The 12174-nt window shown below is 72.0% G+C and overlaps 4 protein-coding genes across 10 annotated transcripts; 3 read left to right on the top strand and 1 right to left on the bottom strand.

The window, feature by feature from the left end:
• The first annotated feature begins 81 nt into the window (after window positions 1-81).
• VPS72 (vacuolar protein sorting 72 homolog) lies at window positions 82-2368 on the top strand. The gene is made up of 6 exons (XM_080569987.1): window positions 82-285; window positions 516-668; window positions 951-1062; window positions 1161-1340; window positions 1430-1571; window positions 1832-2368. Exons 1-6 carry the CDS (start codon window positions 169-171, stop codon window positions 2220-2222), a joined length of 1095 nt encoding a protein of 364 aa, XP_080426113.1. The 5' UTR covers window positions 82-168; the 3' UTR covers window positions 2223-2368.
• A 476-nt stretch (window positions 2369-2844) lies between these two features.
• On the top strand, window positions 2845-6683 carry TMOD4 (tropomodulin 4). Of its 6 annotated transcripts, XM_080569985.1 has the most exons (10): window positions 2958-3056; window positions 3656-3799; window positions 3883-4039; window positions 4403-4525; window positions 4818-4907; window positions 5132-5262; window positions 5758-5865; window positions 6060-6203; window positions 6292-6436; window positions 6556-6683. In XM_080569985.1, exons 2-10 carry the CDS (start codon window positions 3677-3679, stop codon window positions 6576-6578), a joined length of 1044 nt encoding a protein of 347 aa, XP_080426111.1. In that variant the 5' UTR covers window positions 2958-3056; window positions 3656-3676; the 3' UTR covers window positions 6579-6683. The 6 variants fall into 6 exon arrangements, with proteins under 6 accessions (XP_080426108.1, XP_080426107.1, XP_080426106.1 ...); XM_080569982.1 differs by having other exon boundaries at window positions 2845-3056; window positions 3656-4039; XM_080569984.1 differs by having other exon boundaries at window positions 6292-6683.
• A 916-nt stretch (window positions 6684-7599) lies between these two features.
• Window positions 7600-9747, bottom strand: LOC308183697 (sodium channel modifier 1-like). The gene is made up of 8 exons (XM_080569988.1): window positions 9514-9747; window positions 8960-9030; window positions 8791-8879; window positions 8611-8708; window positions 8445-8539; window positions 8202-8338; window positions 7975-8110; window positions 7600-7906 (listed from the first exon to the last, which is right to left on the bottom strand). Exons 1-8 carry the CDS (start codon window positions 9721-9723, stop codon window positions 7807-7809), a joined length of 936 nt encoding a protein of 311 aa, XP_080426114.1. The 5' UTR covers window positions 9724-9747; the 3' UTR covers window positions 7600-7806.
• A 209-nt stretch (window positions 9748-9956) lies between these two features.
• LYSMD1 (LysM domain containing 1) lies at window positions 9957-11340 on the top strand. 2 transcript variants are annotated; one of them, XM_080569989.1, is made up of 3 exons: window positions 9957-10130; window positions 10481-10752; window positions 10845-11340. In XM_080569989.1, exons 1-3 carry the CDS (start codon window positions 10029-10031, stop codon window positions 11323-11325), a joined length of 855 nt encoding a protein of 284 aa, XP_080426115.1. In that variant the 5' UTR covers window positions 9957-10028; the 3' UTR covers window positions 11326-11340. The 2 variants fall into 2 exon arrangements, with proteins under 2 accessions (XP_080426115.1, XP_080426116.1); XM_080569990.1 differs by having other exon boundaries at window positions 9959-10130; window positions 10840-11118.
• Window positions 11341-12174: the final 834 nt, after the last annotated feature.

The raw sequence follows: 12174 nt of genomic DNA, 5'->3' as shown, positions 1-12174 counted from the left end.
CGCGCCGCCGGGGCCGGCTCCGCCCCCCGCCCGCGGCCCGGCCTCGCCCGCCCCGCGCCCGCCGGGGCGCTCAGAGCGCACGCGCCGGGGGGGGGGCCGCCGGCGCGTGGCGTGACGTCACGCCGCCCCCGCCGCCACGCGTGACGTCACCGCGGCGGCGGCCCCGCGATGAGCCTGGCGGAGGGCCGCGCCCCGCGGCGCACGGCCGGCAACCGGCTGTCGGGGCTGCTGGAGGCCGAGGAGGAGGACGAGTTCTACCAGACCACGTACGGCGGCTTCACCGAGGTGCGGCGCGGGGCCCGGCGGGACCCCGGGGGGCCTTTAGGGGAGCCCCGAGGGCGGGGGGGGGTCTCGGGGGCCCGGGAGGCCCCGGCGGCGGCGCTGGTCGGGACCGGGTCCCGGGGGGGGGGGGGGCCGGGGAAGGGGCTGCGGGGCGGCGGGAGGGGCCCCCGGGAGCGCGGCCCCTCAGGGGCGGCAGGGTGCGGTGTCAGCCCCCGGCCCCTCTGTCCCCGCAGGAGTCGGGCGACGACGAGTACCGGGGCGACCAGTCGGACAGCGACGATGAGGTGGACTCCGACTTCGACATCGACGAGGGCGAGGAGCCGACCAGCGACCAGGACGAGAGCGAGCCCAAGCGGCGCCGCCGCATCGTCACCAAGGCCTACAGGGTGAGCGGGCGGGCGGGGACGCGGCGCGGGGCCCCCCCCGGCACCGCCACGGGCAGAGCGGGGCCTGGGCTCCCCTCGAACAACTGCCGGACCACCGGGAGGGGATGCGGCTGCCTCCCAGAAGGGGGGGGGCGGCCAGCAGTCAGCAGCAGCGTTGCCGGTCGCGGGGAGGAGACGCTCCCCGTGGGTCGTCTCAGAGGCACCACGGTGCCAGCCCCAGGGGGGTTCCCATCCCAGCCAGAACAGAGCGTTTCTTCTTCCTCACGCTGCCCGGCCCGGTAGGAGCCCCTCAAGAGCCTTCGACCCAAGAAGGCAGATGCCCCCAGCAGCGGCTCCCAAAAGGCCCGAGAGGTGAAATCCGCCCCCTTGGAGCTCCAGGACGAAGTGGGAGACAGTGAGTGCACGCAGGCTTGGGCACGCGGGCTGGAAACGCGCTCCCAGCTCCAGGGAGCCGCGTCGGGGCCCGCGGTGAGCTCCGTCCCCCCGTTGCAGGCCGGAAGCACATGCGGCAGTCGACAACGGAGCACACGCGCCAGACCTTCCTGCGCATCCAGGAGCGTCAGGTGCAGTCCAAGCGCAAGAAGGGTGGCCCCAACTACGACCGCCCCCTGACGCAGGAGGAGCTGCTGGAAGAGGCCAAGATCACGGAGGAGATCAACCTCCGCTCCCTGGGTGAGCGGGGCACGAGGAGGCCCGGGGAGGGGGTTGCGAGTGTGAGTGGGGCGCTGAGCCTCACCCGTGGCATGTCCTTGCTTTCCCAGAGAACTACGAGCGTCTGGAGGCCGACAAAAAGAAGCAGGTCCAGAAGAAAAGGAAGTGTGTGGGGCCTGTCATCCGGTACTGGTCTGTCACCATGCCCCTCATCACGGAGCTGGGCAAGGAGGAGAACGTGGACGTGGAGGGGTAGGTTGGGGTCACCTCGGTGGGGTCCCGGTGGTTCCCCCCACACTGCATGTGGCCAGACCCGTCTGTCCCAAGTTCCCATCCTCGATTCCTCCCTGGGCTCTTTTCTGCCACAACAGGGGGCGAATGGGTTTGGGGCGATGCCTCGGAGCGCCACAACCCCATGTTCTGCTCCTGCGGGACAGCGCTGCCTCGCGTGGGAGCTCTCGGGGCTCCCCTGGCCCCGTGTGTCTCCTCAGAGCTGACTCCGGCCCTTCCAGGTTGGACCAAGACCTGCAGCAGGCAGAAGCGGCCCCAGCTGTGGCTCCAGCCTCTGCTGGGAAGTGTTCCCGCACCTTCATCTCCTTCACCGACGACGAGACCTTCGAGCGCTTCTTCCCCAAAGCGAAGCCGCCGCGGCTGCCGGTGAGGGAGATCTGCCCCGTCACCCACAAGCCGGCTGTCTACCGCGACCCCATCACCGACATCCCCTATTCCAACATCCGCGCTTTCAAAATCATCCGCGAGGCCTACAAGAAGTACATCACGGCGCACGGGCTGCCCAGCGCCGCTGCCTCTGCTGCCCTGGGGGCCGCCCCCCCCGGCCCCGACCCCGGCGTCCGCGCCACCCGCCAGAAGATCATCATCAAGCAGAGCGTCCCCGCCACCTGAGGGCCTGCGGCTGCACACAGACGGCTCTGGATCGTTCTTTGCCGTGCTCCAGCTCCCGTGGGCGATGGTTTGTTGCTCTATTTATCGACTTTATACTTTTTTTTTTAATAAAAAAAGAAAAATCCCGGTAACAAGCGTACAACAAAGCCAAGCGTGCGGACATTCATTTCCACCACTACGCAAGCAGTGCCTGCAGCTCTACACGAGCCTACAGGAAGCAGCGTATACAACCCCTTGTCTTCTGGGAGACCCTATAATAAACAAGCAGTAGCTCCTGAGTGCTGCTGGTGGGGCTGCGGGCGCCCCTGGTCCCTGCTGAAGACAAGTGCAAACCCCCACCCAAACGTGGCTCTGCTGAACGAGGAGCTCGGGGGAGCAGAGCCCCCCGGCCCGGCGCAGGACGAAGGGGCGTTAAGGGGCATTAAGCGTCTCCGGGGGGGGAAAGGGGACGTTGGGGTGGCTCCGAGGGGCCCTGGGACACGCGGGTTAGCCTCTCCCCGCGGTGGCCGGGGCTGTTCCCCACGTCCCCCTCCCCAGGGCACCGCGTGAGCTCCAAACCTCCCCTTCCCGCATCCCGACGCAGGGCTCGGAGCCTGCAGCCGGGCCCGGGGGGAGGCTCGGATGGCCGCGGGGGGCCTGCACCACCCTGGTGCTGGGGTGGAGCCGTTGCGGGGCGCTGGCAGGGCTCGATAACGCCGGCGATATGTGATCTCGCCCCTCCCCGCTGCCGGCTCGCAGAATAAAACGCTGATCTCATGCTCTGCGCGGCCGGAGCCCTTGGCTCAGCACCGGGGCACAGCCCAGGCAGGCTCCGCAGCCCCAGGCAGCGGCCAGGTAGGGCCGGGGGGGGGTCCCTGGGGTTAGGGGGGTGTCACCCCTAAAGGCACCAGCTCGGGGGACCCAGCGTGCCTCTGAGGATCCCCACACCAGGGGGTGCCCCCGGCTTTCTCCTACGGGTCTCAGTGCACAGGTCCCTGCTAGGGGTGCCAGGGTGCCTCCCCCAGGGTGCCCCCCCCAGCCTCAGACCTGTGTGTCGGGGGGGTAAATCCTCATCATTTGGGGGGGCTCAGGGGGGTGCAGGGCCCCACGTCCCAAGCATGCGACCATGCTTCCTCCCTGGGGGCTGGGGGGGCACTGGGTGCATAAGGGGGGTGTCGGAGGGGTGGGGGCTGCGGAGCTGGGAGCTGCCCCCAGCCGGTGGGGAAGGCTGGGGGGGGCTGAGGAGCAGCACTGGGCTGTGACTCAGTTTCCCCAAGAGCTCTGTGGTGATGGCTGGGCTCAACCCCCACTGGGGTGCCCCAAGGCCCCTCCCAGCCAGGCAGGACCCCTCCGGGCATGGCTGTGGTGTGTCCGGTGGGAGCTCGGCACGGCATGGGGGCCCCCCCGGCCCGGCAGCCTCCTGCCAGCCGCTCAGCGCCCGCATCCCCCCCCAGGCCGCCCCTCAGCCCCCAGCCATGACGTCCTACCGGCAGGAGCTGGAGAAGTACCGGGACATCGACGAGGACAAGATCCTGCGGGAGCTGTCGGCCGAGGAGCTGGAGCAGCTCGACACAGAGCTGCTGGAGATGGACCCGGAGGTGCGCCCGTGGCCCGGCCCGAGGCGGGGCGGGGGGCACCAGGCAGGGCACCCGCACCCACGGCCAGCCCGGTGCCTCCCCAGAACGTGCTGCTGCCGGCGGGGCTGCGGCAGCGGGACCAGACGCGGAAGAGCCCGACGGGGCCGCTGGACCGTGAGGCGCTGCTGCAGCACCTGGAGAAACAAGCGCTGGAGGCCGGCGAGCGCGAGGACCTGGTGCCCTTCACCGGCGAGAAGAAAGGTGCGGGGCTGGGGGGACGCGGGGGACGGGGCCCCGCAGCGCCAGGTATATTTAGCTCGGCGGGATGGCCCTCGCCGGCGGCTCGGATGTCCTGGGCGAGCTGGGCCCCCGCCAGCGCCAGGCATGGCCGCCCCCAGCAATGTCACCCCCAGCGTGGCCACCTCGCAGCACCGCCACCCCCCCGGTACCGCCGCCCCCCGGTACCGCCGCCCCCCAGTACCGCCGCGTTGCCCTCCGGCAGCACATCCCCCAAGCGCCTGCCCCCGCCCCGGCACAGGGCCGCCAAGCCCCCGTAGCCTGCGGCTGCTGCCCCCCGGCTCGTGCCAGGCCGTGCAGGGTCCAGCCCCGCGTCCCCCCGCCCAGGGAAGCCCTTCGTGCCCAAGAATCCCAAGCGGGAGATCCCTCGCGAGGAGCAGATCACGCTGGAGCCAGAGCTGGAGGAGGCGCTGGCCAACGCCACCGAGGCCGAGATGTGCGACATCGCCGGTGAGTCCCGCGCGTGCGGCCACCCCCCGGCACCCACCCCTCGTGCGGGGCCGCACCTTGCCCGCGCCCCGTCCCTGTGTCACATCCGCGTCCCCTGCCCCCCCAGCTGGGCCCCCGCCAGGGCCCAGCTAAAAGCAGCAGCCTGCCCCCGTGCCCCCGCGCTCGGCTTTCAGCCTGGCCCCCAGCCCGCCCGTGGCTGGCTGGGGGGGGGATGAGGGGGGGTCCGCAGGCGGCCGTGGGGTGGCCCCATGGTGGCCCCGTGGCTTGCAGTGACCCCGGGGTGCCCCCGCAGCCATCCTGGGCATGTACACGCTGATGAGCAACAAGCAGTACTACGACGCGATCTGCAGCGGGACCATCTCCAACACGGAGGGCATCAACAGTGAGTGCGCGCCGCGGGGACGGGGGGCGCGGGGCTGGGGGCAGCAGGGCTGCCGGGGGCACGCCGCAGGCGGTCTCGCTCCTGGATTCAGCAGGGAGCCCCCATCCACGTGCGCACGCGTGGCTCTGCGCGCCTGCACACGTGTCTGCGCGCGTGCCCGCGTGCCGTCACACGTGTCCCCCCGCGCCGTCACACGTGTCCCCCCGCACGCACGCGTGCCCCAGGCGTGGTGAAGCCCGACACGTACAAGCCGGTGCCAGACGAGCCCCCGAACCCCACCAATGTGGAGGAGACGCTGCGGCAGATCCAGGCCAACGACGCGGCGCTGGAGGACGTCAACCTCAACAACATCAAGGCGAGGGGCCGGGCTTGGGGGGCAGCTGGCCCCAGGGGTGTCCCCAAAGCACTGGTCCGTGCCCCGGGGTGTCCTCAGGAGGCCCTCAGGGCGCTGGTCCTGGGGTGTCTCTGGTGTGCTCAGCCCTGTCCTGGGGTGTCCCCACGGGGCTGGTCCCTGTCCCGGGGGGCCCTGGAGGGTACCAGCAGGGACGGTCCTTGCCTTGGGGCGTCCCTGGGGGGTTTGTCCCCATCCCGAGTGGCTCCGGGGTACCCCAGGTCCTCATCCTGGGACAGCCACGTCCCCAACAATGCGTATGTCCCCCTGGTGACATCCTGCATCCTCTTAGTGCCGCTTACAACCCTTCGATGACACCCTGCAAGCGCTCAGGGACGCCCCTGTGCCCTTGGAGACATCCACATCCCCCCAGTGCCACCTGCATCCCCCCGGTGACACCCTGCATCCTCCCGGGGATGCTCTCCTCTCCTCGGTGACGCCCACGTCCCCTCGCTGCAGGACATTCCCATCTCCACGCTGAAGGCCATCTGCGAGGCCATGAAAACCAACACGCACGTCAAGAAGCTCAGCCTGGTGGCAACCCGCAGCAACGACCCCGTGGCCACCGTGAGTTCAGCCCCGTGGCCCTCCGTGTCCCCACACGGCCCTGGACGGGGAAGAGAGGCAGTCCCCTTCCCCCGGCTCACCGCCAGCACCAGCGAGGCGAGGTCGCAGCGGCCTTGCCCCCGCTGGCGACCCCCCACGTGCCGGAGGGGCAGCCAGCCCTGGGTGACACCTGAGGTGACGCCAGGCTCCCGCAGGCCGTGGCCGAGATGCTGACGGAGAACAAGACGCTGCAGAGCCTCAACATTGAGTCCAACTTCATCACCAGCGCCGGCATGATGAGCATCATCAAGGCCGTGTACCAAAACAACACCCTGAGCGAGCTCAAGGTGGACAACCAGGTAGGGACGGGCACCCGCGGGTGGCCTGGGGCGCGTGCCCGGTTTGCCCAGCGTGCCCGGTTTGGCGCACTGTGCCCCTGCCCTGCAGTGCCAGCGGCTGGGCGACACGGTGGAGATGGAGATGGCGACGATGCTGGAGCAGTGCCCCTCCGTGGTGCGCTTCGGGTACCACTTCACACAGCAGGGCCCCCGTGCCCGCGCCGCCATCGCCATCACCCGCAACAACGAGCTCCGTGAGTGCCCCGGGGCTGCCCTGGGCAGGAATGGGGCTGGGAGGGGGCACAATGGCTTCTGGGGGGGCGCACAGCCCTGGCCCTGGCCCTGGCCCTGACCTGCTTCTTCCCGTCCCCAGGTCGCAAGCAGAAGAAAACCTGAACGCTTCCCACCACAGCCCTGCAGACCCCGGAGCTCAGCTCGCCCCGAGCCGCGCTCTGGGCTCCCCAGGGCTGGGTCAGCTGTAAATAAAGGTTACGGAGACACAGGGTCGGGGGCTGCTCTTGGGACAGGGCCACAAGGACGAGGGCAGGATTTGTGCATGGGGGGGGATCCGGGGGGATTGGCTGAGTGAGGGCGACACTGCTGGAGGATCCCTTTTTCAGGGCTCGAGACCCAGAGGCCCCCGTTAGCCTCAAGCCATTAATCCAGGGCTCGTTACGGGGCAAGCTGGATGCCTGGATCCCCTCGTGGAGCAACGGGCAGCAGGGTCGGGGTATTTATACCCCGGGGATTGGGTTACGGGGCCAGGCCCTGCGCCGGGGGGGAGCGGGGCACCCCTCAGCAGGGAGCTGGGTGCCCTTGCGGAATGGAACTGGGCACCTGGGGCCCAGAGGGGCCGGCAGCGGGTGCCCGCGGGGTGGATGGGGGCTGCAGGGCTCCGGGGAGAGCCCCCAGACCCGCACCCGGCTTGGGCTGTCACTCGCCAGGGCCCTGGCACCCGTCCCGACGGCTATTTATAGGTCCGAGCTGAGCAAGCGGGTAAATCCCGGTGCCCAGGTGTAACATCACCCCAGGCAGCGCTGCCAAGGAGCCCTCCCCAGGGACAGGATCCGGCCCCGCGGCCCAAGCGACCCGGCGCTGGGTGCTCCCACTGGGAGCCCTCCCCAGGGCGCTGAGGGCAGCTCGGGGGGCCAGGAGCTGGCAGGGCACGGGGGGGTGCCCTGAGGTGGGAGCTCCCGCGGGCCCCCCAGGCAGAAGGGAGGTGGGAAACAGAGGCGAGGGTGGAGCTGGCGGGGCCGGGTGTTTTGCCAAGCGCCAGGACAGCTGCGGGGCCACGAGGAGGGGGAAGCCCAGTGCCACCACCCCAAAAGGCCACGACCTGCAGGCACCTGTGCCTGGGCAGGAAAGCGAGCGTGACTTGGGCCAGGGACAGCAAGAGACGGGCAGCGACGGGCCAAAATCCAAGGTGAGATCGCAGTGCTCAGGCCAGGATAGGGACACCCAGAAGAGGCGCACCCCGGGAACAAAGAGCAAGGCGACCCCCAGTGCCACACCGTGTTTCCCAGGACCTGCCCCAACAGTTGGAACACCTCCTTCGTCTGCTTCCAGCTGCCTCTGTTCTTGTGGCACGCAGTGGGGTCAGGGGCAGCCCTGGGGGTCAGGGACCTCAGGCTGGCAGCAGTGCAGGCGGCTCATCCTCATCGGAGTCAAATTCCGCGTTCTCATCCTTCACCCACTTGCCAGAGCGATCCTGGATCCAGCCGGCGCTGGGGATGGACAGAGGGCGTGAGGCGCGGCTCGCGGGGGGTTCCCGTGTCAGCAGGGCCCAACTCACCTCCGCAGCTGCAGGTACCGCTCCAGCGCCTGGCGCCTCGCAGGGCTGAGGGCTTCGGGCTGACTCGGAGGCGATGACGACGCTGCTTTTCCTTTTCTGCCTTGCCCGGCGTGAGTGGAAGCTGCCTTCAGCGCACCTGGGAGAGCGGAGAGAGGCGCAGGATGGTGACACCCACGGAAAGGACAGAAAGCGCCCAGGCGCACTGTCCCACCGCAGCTTGCCCTCACCTGCTTGCCTGCTGCGGTGCCCTGGCAGCAGGGCTGCAGGGGTGGCCTCCACGGCGGCCCTGTCCTCCTGCGAGGGAGCCTGGGCAGTGCTCGGCCCCGGCTGGGTCCTCACCCCTCGTGCGCCGCTTCCAGCTGCCCTGTAAGGGGACAGCGTCGGGCCTAGGGCACGACCACCCCACGTGGGCGGGTGGGAGCAGGCCGGCAGCTTTCCCTACGCCCCAGCAGCGCAGCTGCAGGCCTCACCCCGTCCTCCGGCAGCAGCTGCTGTAGGGAGCAGCCTTCAGCAGGGCGCTCTGGGCAATCCTCCTTGTCCGGGCCAGCAAAGGGGCTGGGGAGCCCTGGGGAGAGGGTGCAGAGCTCAGGGAGGCCCGGTTGGGTGCCAGGGAAGGGGAGAGGGCAGCGCACCGACCTGCGCGCCCGCCACCTCCACCCGCACCAGCTCCTCGTGCCGCTGCTCCTGCGCAGCGTCCTCCCGCCAGCGCTCGCTGCCGTAGCAGCGCTGCAGGCCTGGAAGAGAAGGGAAGGGAAGGCAGGCAGGCGCTCACGGCACGGCCCCCCCAGCAGCGGCCCCCCCCAGCCCTGCACTCACTGCCCAGGTGCTTCCTGCCAGCCCGGTGCACTGCCAGCACCTCCAGCGTGTCGAAGACGGGCCGGTGGGCACACACCGTGCAGGCGTACCTGTACCGGGCAGGAGGGGCCATCAGCGCCCTGCAGCCCCCAGAGCGGCCCCGCGGCCCCGGGGGGGGGGTCCCGCTCACCTCCCGCTCCGCAGCAGCAGCGCCTCATCCTCGGGGATGTAGTTGGCCAGCAGCTCCGCCACGCGCCGTTTCTGCGAGGGAGCGAGAGGCCGCGCGAGTGCCCATCCCGTCCCCGGACGGGCACCCCGGGCCCCCGGACCGCTCCCGCTGCCCGCCGGGGGGGACGTGGCAGGGAGCAGCCCCCGTCGCCGGCGCAGCCACCCCCGGGCCCGCCGCCCCCTGCGAGGCGGGACCAGGAGGGCAGAGACCGGGAACCGGGAGCGCTGGAGGCGGGGGATGGGGCGGCTTTAGGGAACGGGGGGGGGGGGGGGGGGATTGGGGGCTCGGGGGGCGGGGAGGGAGGGGCAGAGAAACGCCGGGGGTTCCGGGCAGGGCAGGGCAGGAGGTGACTGCACCGGGGGGCGGGGGGGGGGGGGGGGGGGCTGGGGCCGGGCGGAGCGCTTCGGGGCAGGGCAGGCCCGGGGGGGCAGCGGGGGGAACGGGGCTAACCCGGGCAGGGAGAGCCCGGGGGCAGGGAGCTCCGGGGGCCGGGGGAGGGGGGCGCCGGGCCCCACCTGCAGCGCCGCCAGCTGCCCGGGCTCGTCGCCGTCCCGCTTGAAGGACATGGCGGCCCCCAGCGCGGCCGCCCCGTTACTATGGGGACCGCCCCCTCCCCGCTTCCGGGTCGCTTTTCCCGGCGGGCCGCGCGCGGGCGCGGGGGGCCAATGGGGAGCGTAAAGAGGCGGGGCGGGAGCGCCGCGCGGTGCTGCGGGGCCCCGTGGCATGACGGGAGTTGTAGTTCTACGTGCCCTGCCGCCGGGCATGAACACGGAGCCCCCCCGGGGGAGCGGCGGGCACAGATCGCGGAGGGGCGGGAGCTGGGCGGGCGCGAGCAGCCCCGGGGGGCCGGGAGCGGGGGGCGCCGCGGGGCCCCGGAGCAGCGGCGGGGCCCCGACTTCAGAGGACTGCACGTCCCAGAGGCCTCCGCGCGGGCGGCCGGGCCTTACCGGGCCCGGGAGCGGGGCGGGGCGGGGCGGGGCGCAGCGGCGGCGCCCCCGCGCCGGGCCGGGGCTGAGCGGGGCCGCCCGCCATGGCGGGGCCCCCCCCGGCGCGGGGGGCGGCGGGCGGCCGGGAGCACCGGCTGGAGCCCGGCGACACGCTGCCGGGGCTGGCGCTGCGCTACGGGGTCACGGTGAGCGGCGGGGCCGGGGCGGCACCGGGCTGAGCCCCCCGGGACCGGACCGGACCGGGCACTGCGCCCGGCCCCGCCGCCGTCCGCTCCTGGCCCGGCCCCGGCCCCGGCCCCGGCCCCATCCCACTACGTCCCTCCCCTCGTCCCGCTCTTGCCACCGTCCCGTTGTGTCCCCGTCCTGCTCCCGGCCCCGGCCCCTCCCGGTCACCGTCCCGTCCCACCCTTATCCCACCCCCCCGTCCCATCCCCGTCCCTGTCCCTGTCCCCGTCCTTACCTCTGCCCCGGCCCCGTCCCCCCCTTGTCCCTCTCCGTTCCCGCCCCCATCCCGTCCCGTCGCTGTCCCCGGCAGATGGAGCAGATCCTGCGTGCCAACCGCCTCTACACCTCGGACACCATCTTCCTCAAGCCCACCCTCCTCATCCCGGCACCGGCGCGGCCGGGGGGGCTCCGCCGCCAGGAGGAGGCGGTGGGGACACCGGCGGGCCCCGGGGACGACGCCGCCGCCGCGCCCGCCCCGTCCCGCCACGACCTCTCGGCCGCCGACTTCTTGCGGCAGCTCGACGCCGAGATCGGGCGCTCCAAGGCCGCGGCGGCGCAGCGGCTCCGCGCCGCCAGCACCGGGTGAGCGCGGCCGTCGCACCCCGGGGCGCTCGGAGGGGCGCCGGCCGCGGGGCCCCCCCCTCACCGCCGCCCCTGTGTCCCCTGCAGCACAGCCGAGGCCGAAGGCACCGGGCCCCCGGAGGCCGGCTCCCCCCGCGGCCCCCGCCTCGGCCCCCGGCCCCTCACCAGGACGCCGCGGGCGGCCGCGCTCCGCGACGCCGAGGACGAGATCTTCACGCTGTGACGGCGGGGCCGGCGGCCAGCGGCGCCTCGGCTGCCGCCCTACGGCGACGGGAACCGCGGGGACGTCCCCTTGCCGCCTCCCGCGGGGGTCCCGTCCCGCTCTGGGGAAACCCAGGCCCAGGCTCGGGAGCCAGCCCTCGTGCGGGGACGCTGGGAGGCACTGGGGCAAGATTTACCGGCCGGTCTCTTTCCTCCGGTCGTGTTTATTTGTATGGGTTCGCCCTCGTGGGTTGTTTTTTTTGCCGGGGGGGGGGGGGTGGGAGCCCCCCAGCCTCCCCGTGTCGGTGCCTGGACCCCAACGGGGATGGGGTCGGTCGCCCCCTTTTCCCTACCCCGAGAACCTGTAAATAAAATGGAGCACTGTCACCCGCTCTGCCTGCGTGTGGCCCCCCGGGGACGCGGTCACAGCCGTGGGGACACCGTGACAGCCGTGGGGACGCGGTCACAGCCGTGGGGACGCGGTCACAGCCGTGGGGACGCGGTCACAGCCGTGGGGACACCGTGACAGCCGTGGGGACGCGGTCACAGCCGTGGGGACGCGGTCACAGCCATGGGGACGCGGTCACAGCCGTGGGGACACCGTGACAGCCGTGGGGACGCGGTCACAGCCGTGGGGACGCGGTCACAGCCGTGGGGACACCGTGACAGCCGTGGGGACGCGGTCACAGCCGTGGGGACGCGGTCACAGCCATGGGGACGCGGTCACAGCCGTGGGGACACCGTGACAGCCGTGGGGACATGGTCACAGCCGTGGGGACACCGTGACCGCCGTGGGGACACCGTGACAGCCGTGGGGACATGGTCACAGCCGTGGGGACACCGTGACAGCCATGGGGACACCGTGACAGCCGTGGGGACGCGGTCACCGCCGTGGGGACACCGTGACAGCCGTGGGGACATGGTCACAGCCGTGGGGACACCGTGACCGCCGTGGGGACACGGTCACAGCCGTGGGGACACGGTCACAGCCATGGGGACACCGTGACAGCCGTGGGGACATGGTCACAGCCGTGGGGACACTGTGACAGCCGTGGGGACACCGTGACAGCCGTGGGGACGCAGTCACAGCCGTGGGGACACCGTGACAGCCATGGGGACACGGTCACAGCCGTGGGGACGCGGGAACCACCCTGGGGGTGCTGCCACCCCTCTAGGGACACGAGCAGCACCCTGGGGACAGGAGCACCCCCCTACGGACGT

This window comes from Anser brachyrhynchus, assembly GCF_964034855.1.
Source record: "Anser brachyrhynchus genome assembly, chromosome: 28".
In the NCBI taxonomy this organism is placed as follows: Eukaryota; Metazoa; Chordata; class Aves; order Anseriformes; family Anatidae; genus Anser; species Anser brachyrhynchus.
This window is presented reverse-complemented; position numbering and strand designations above follow the sequence as displayed.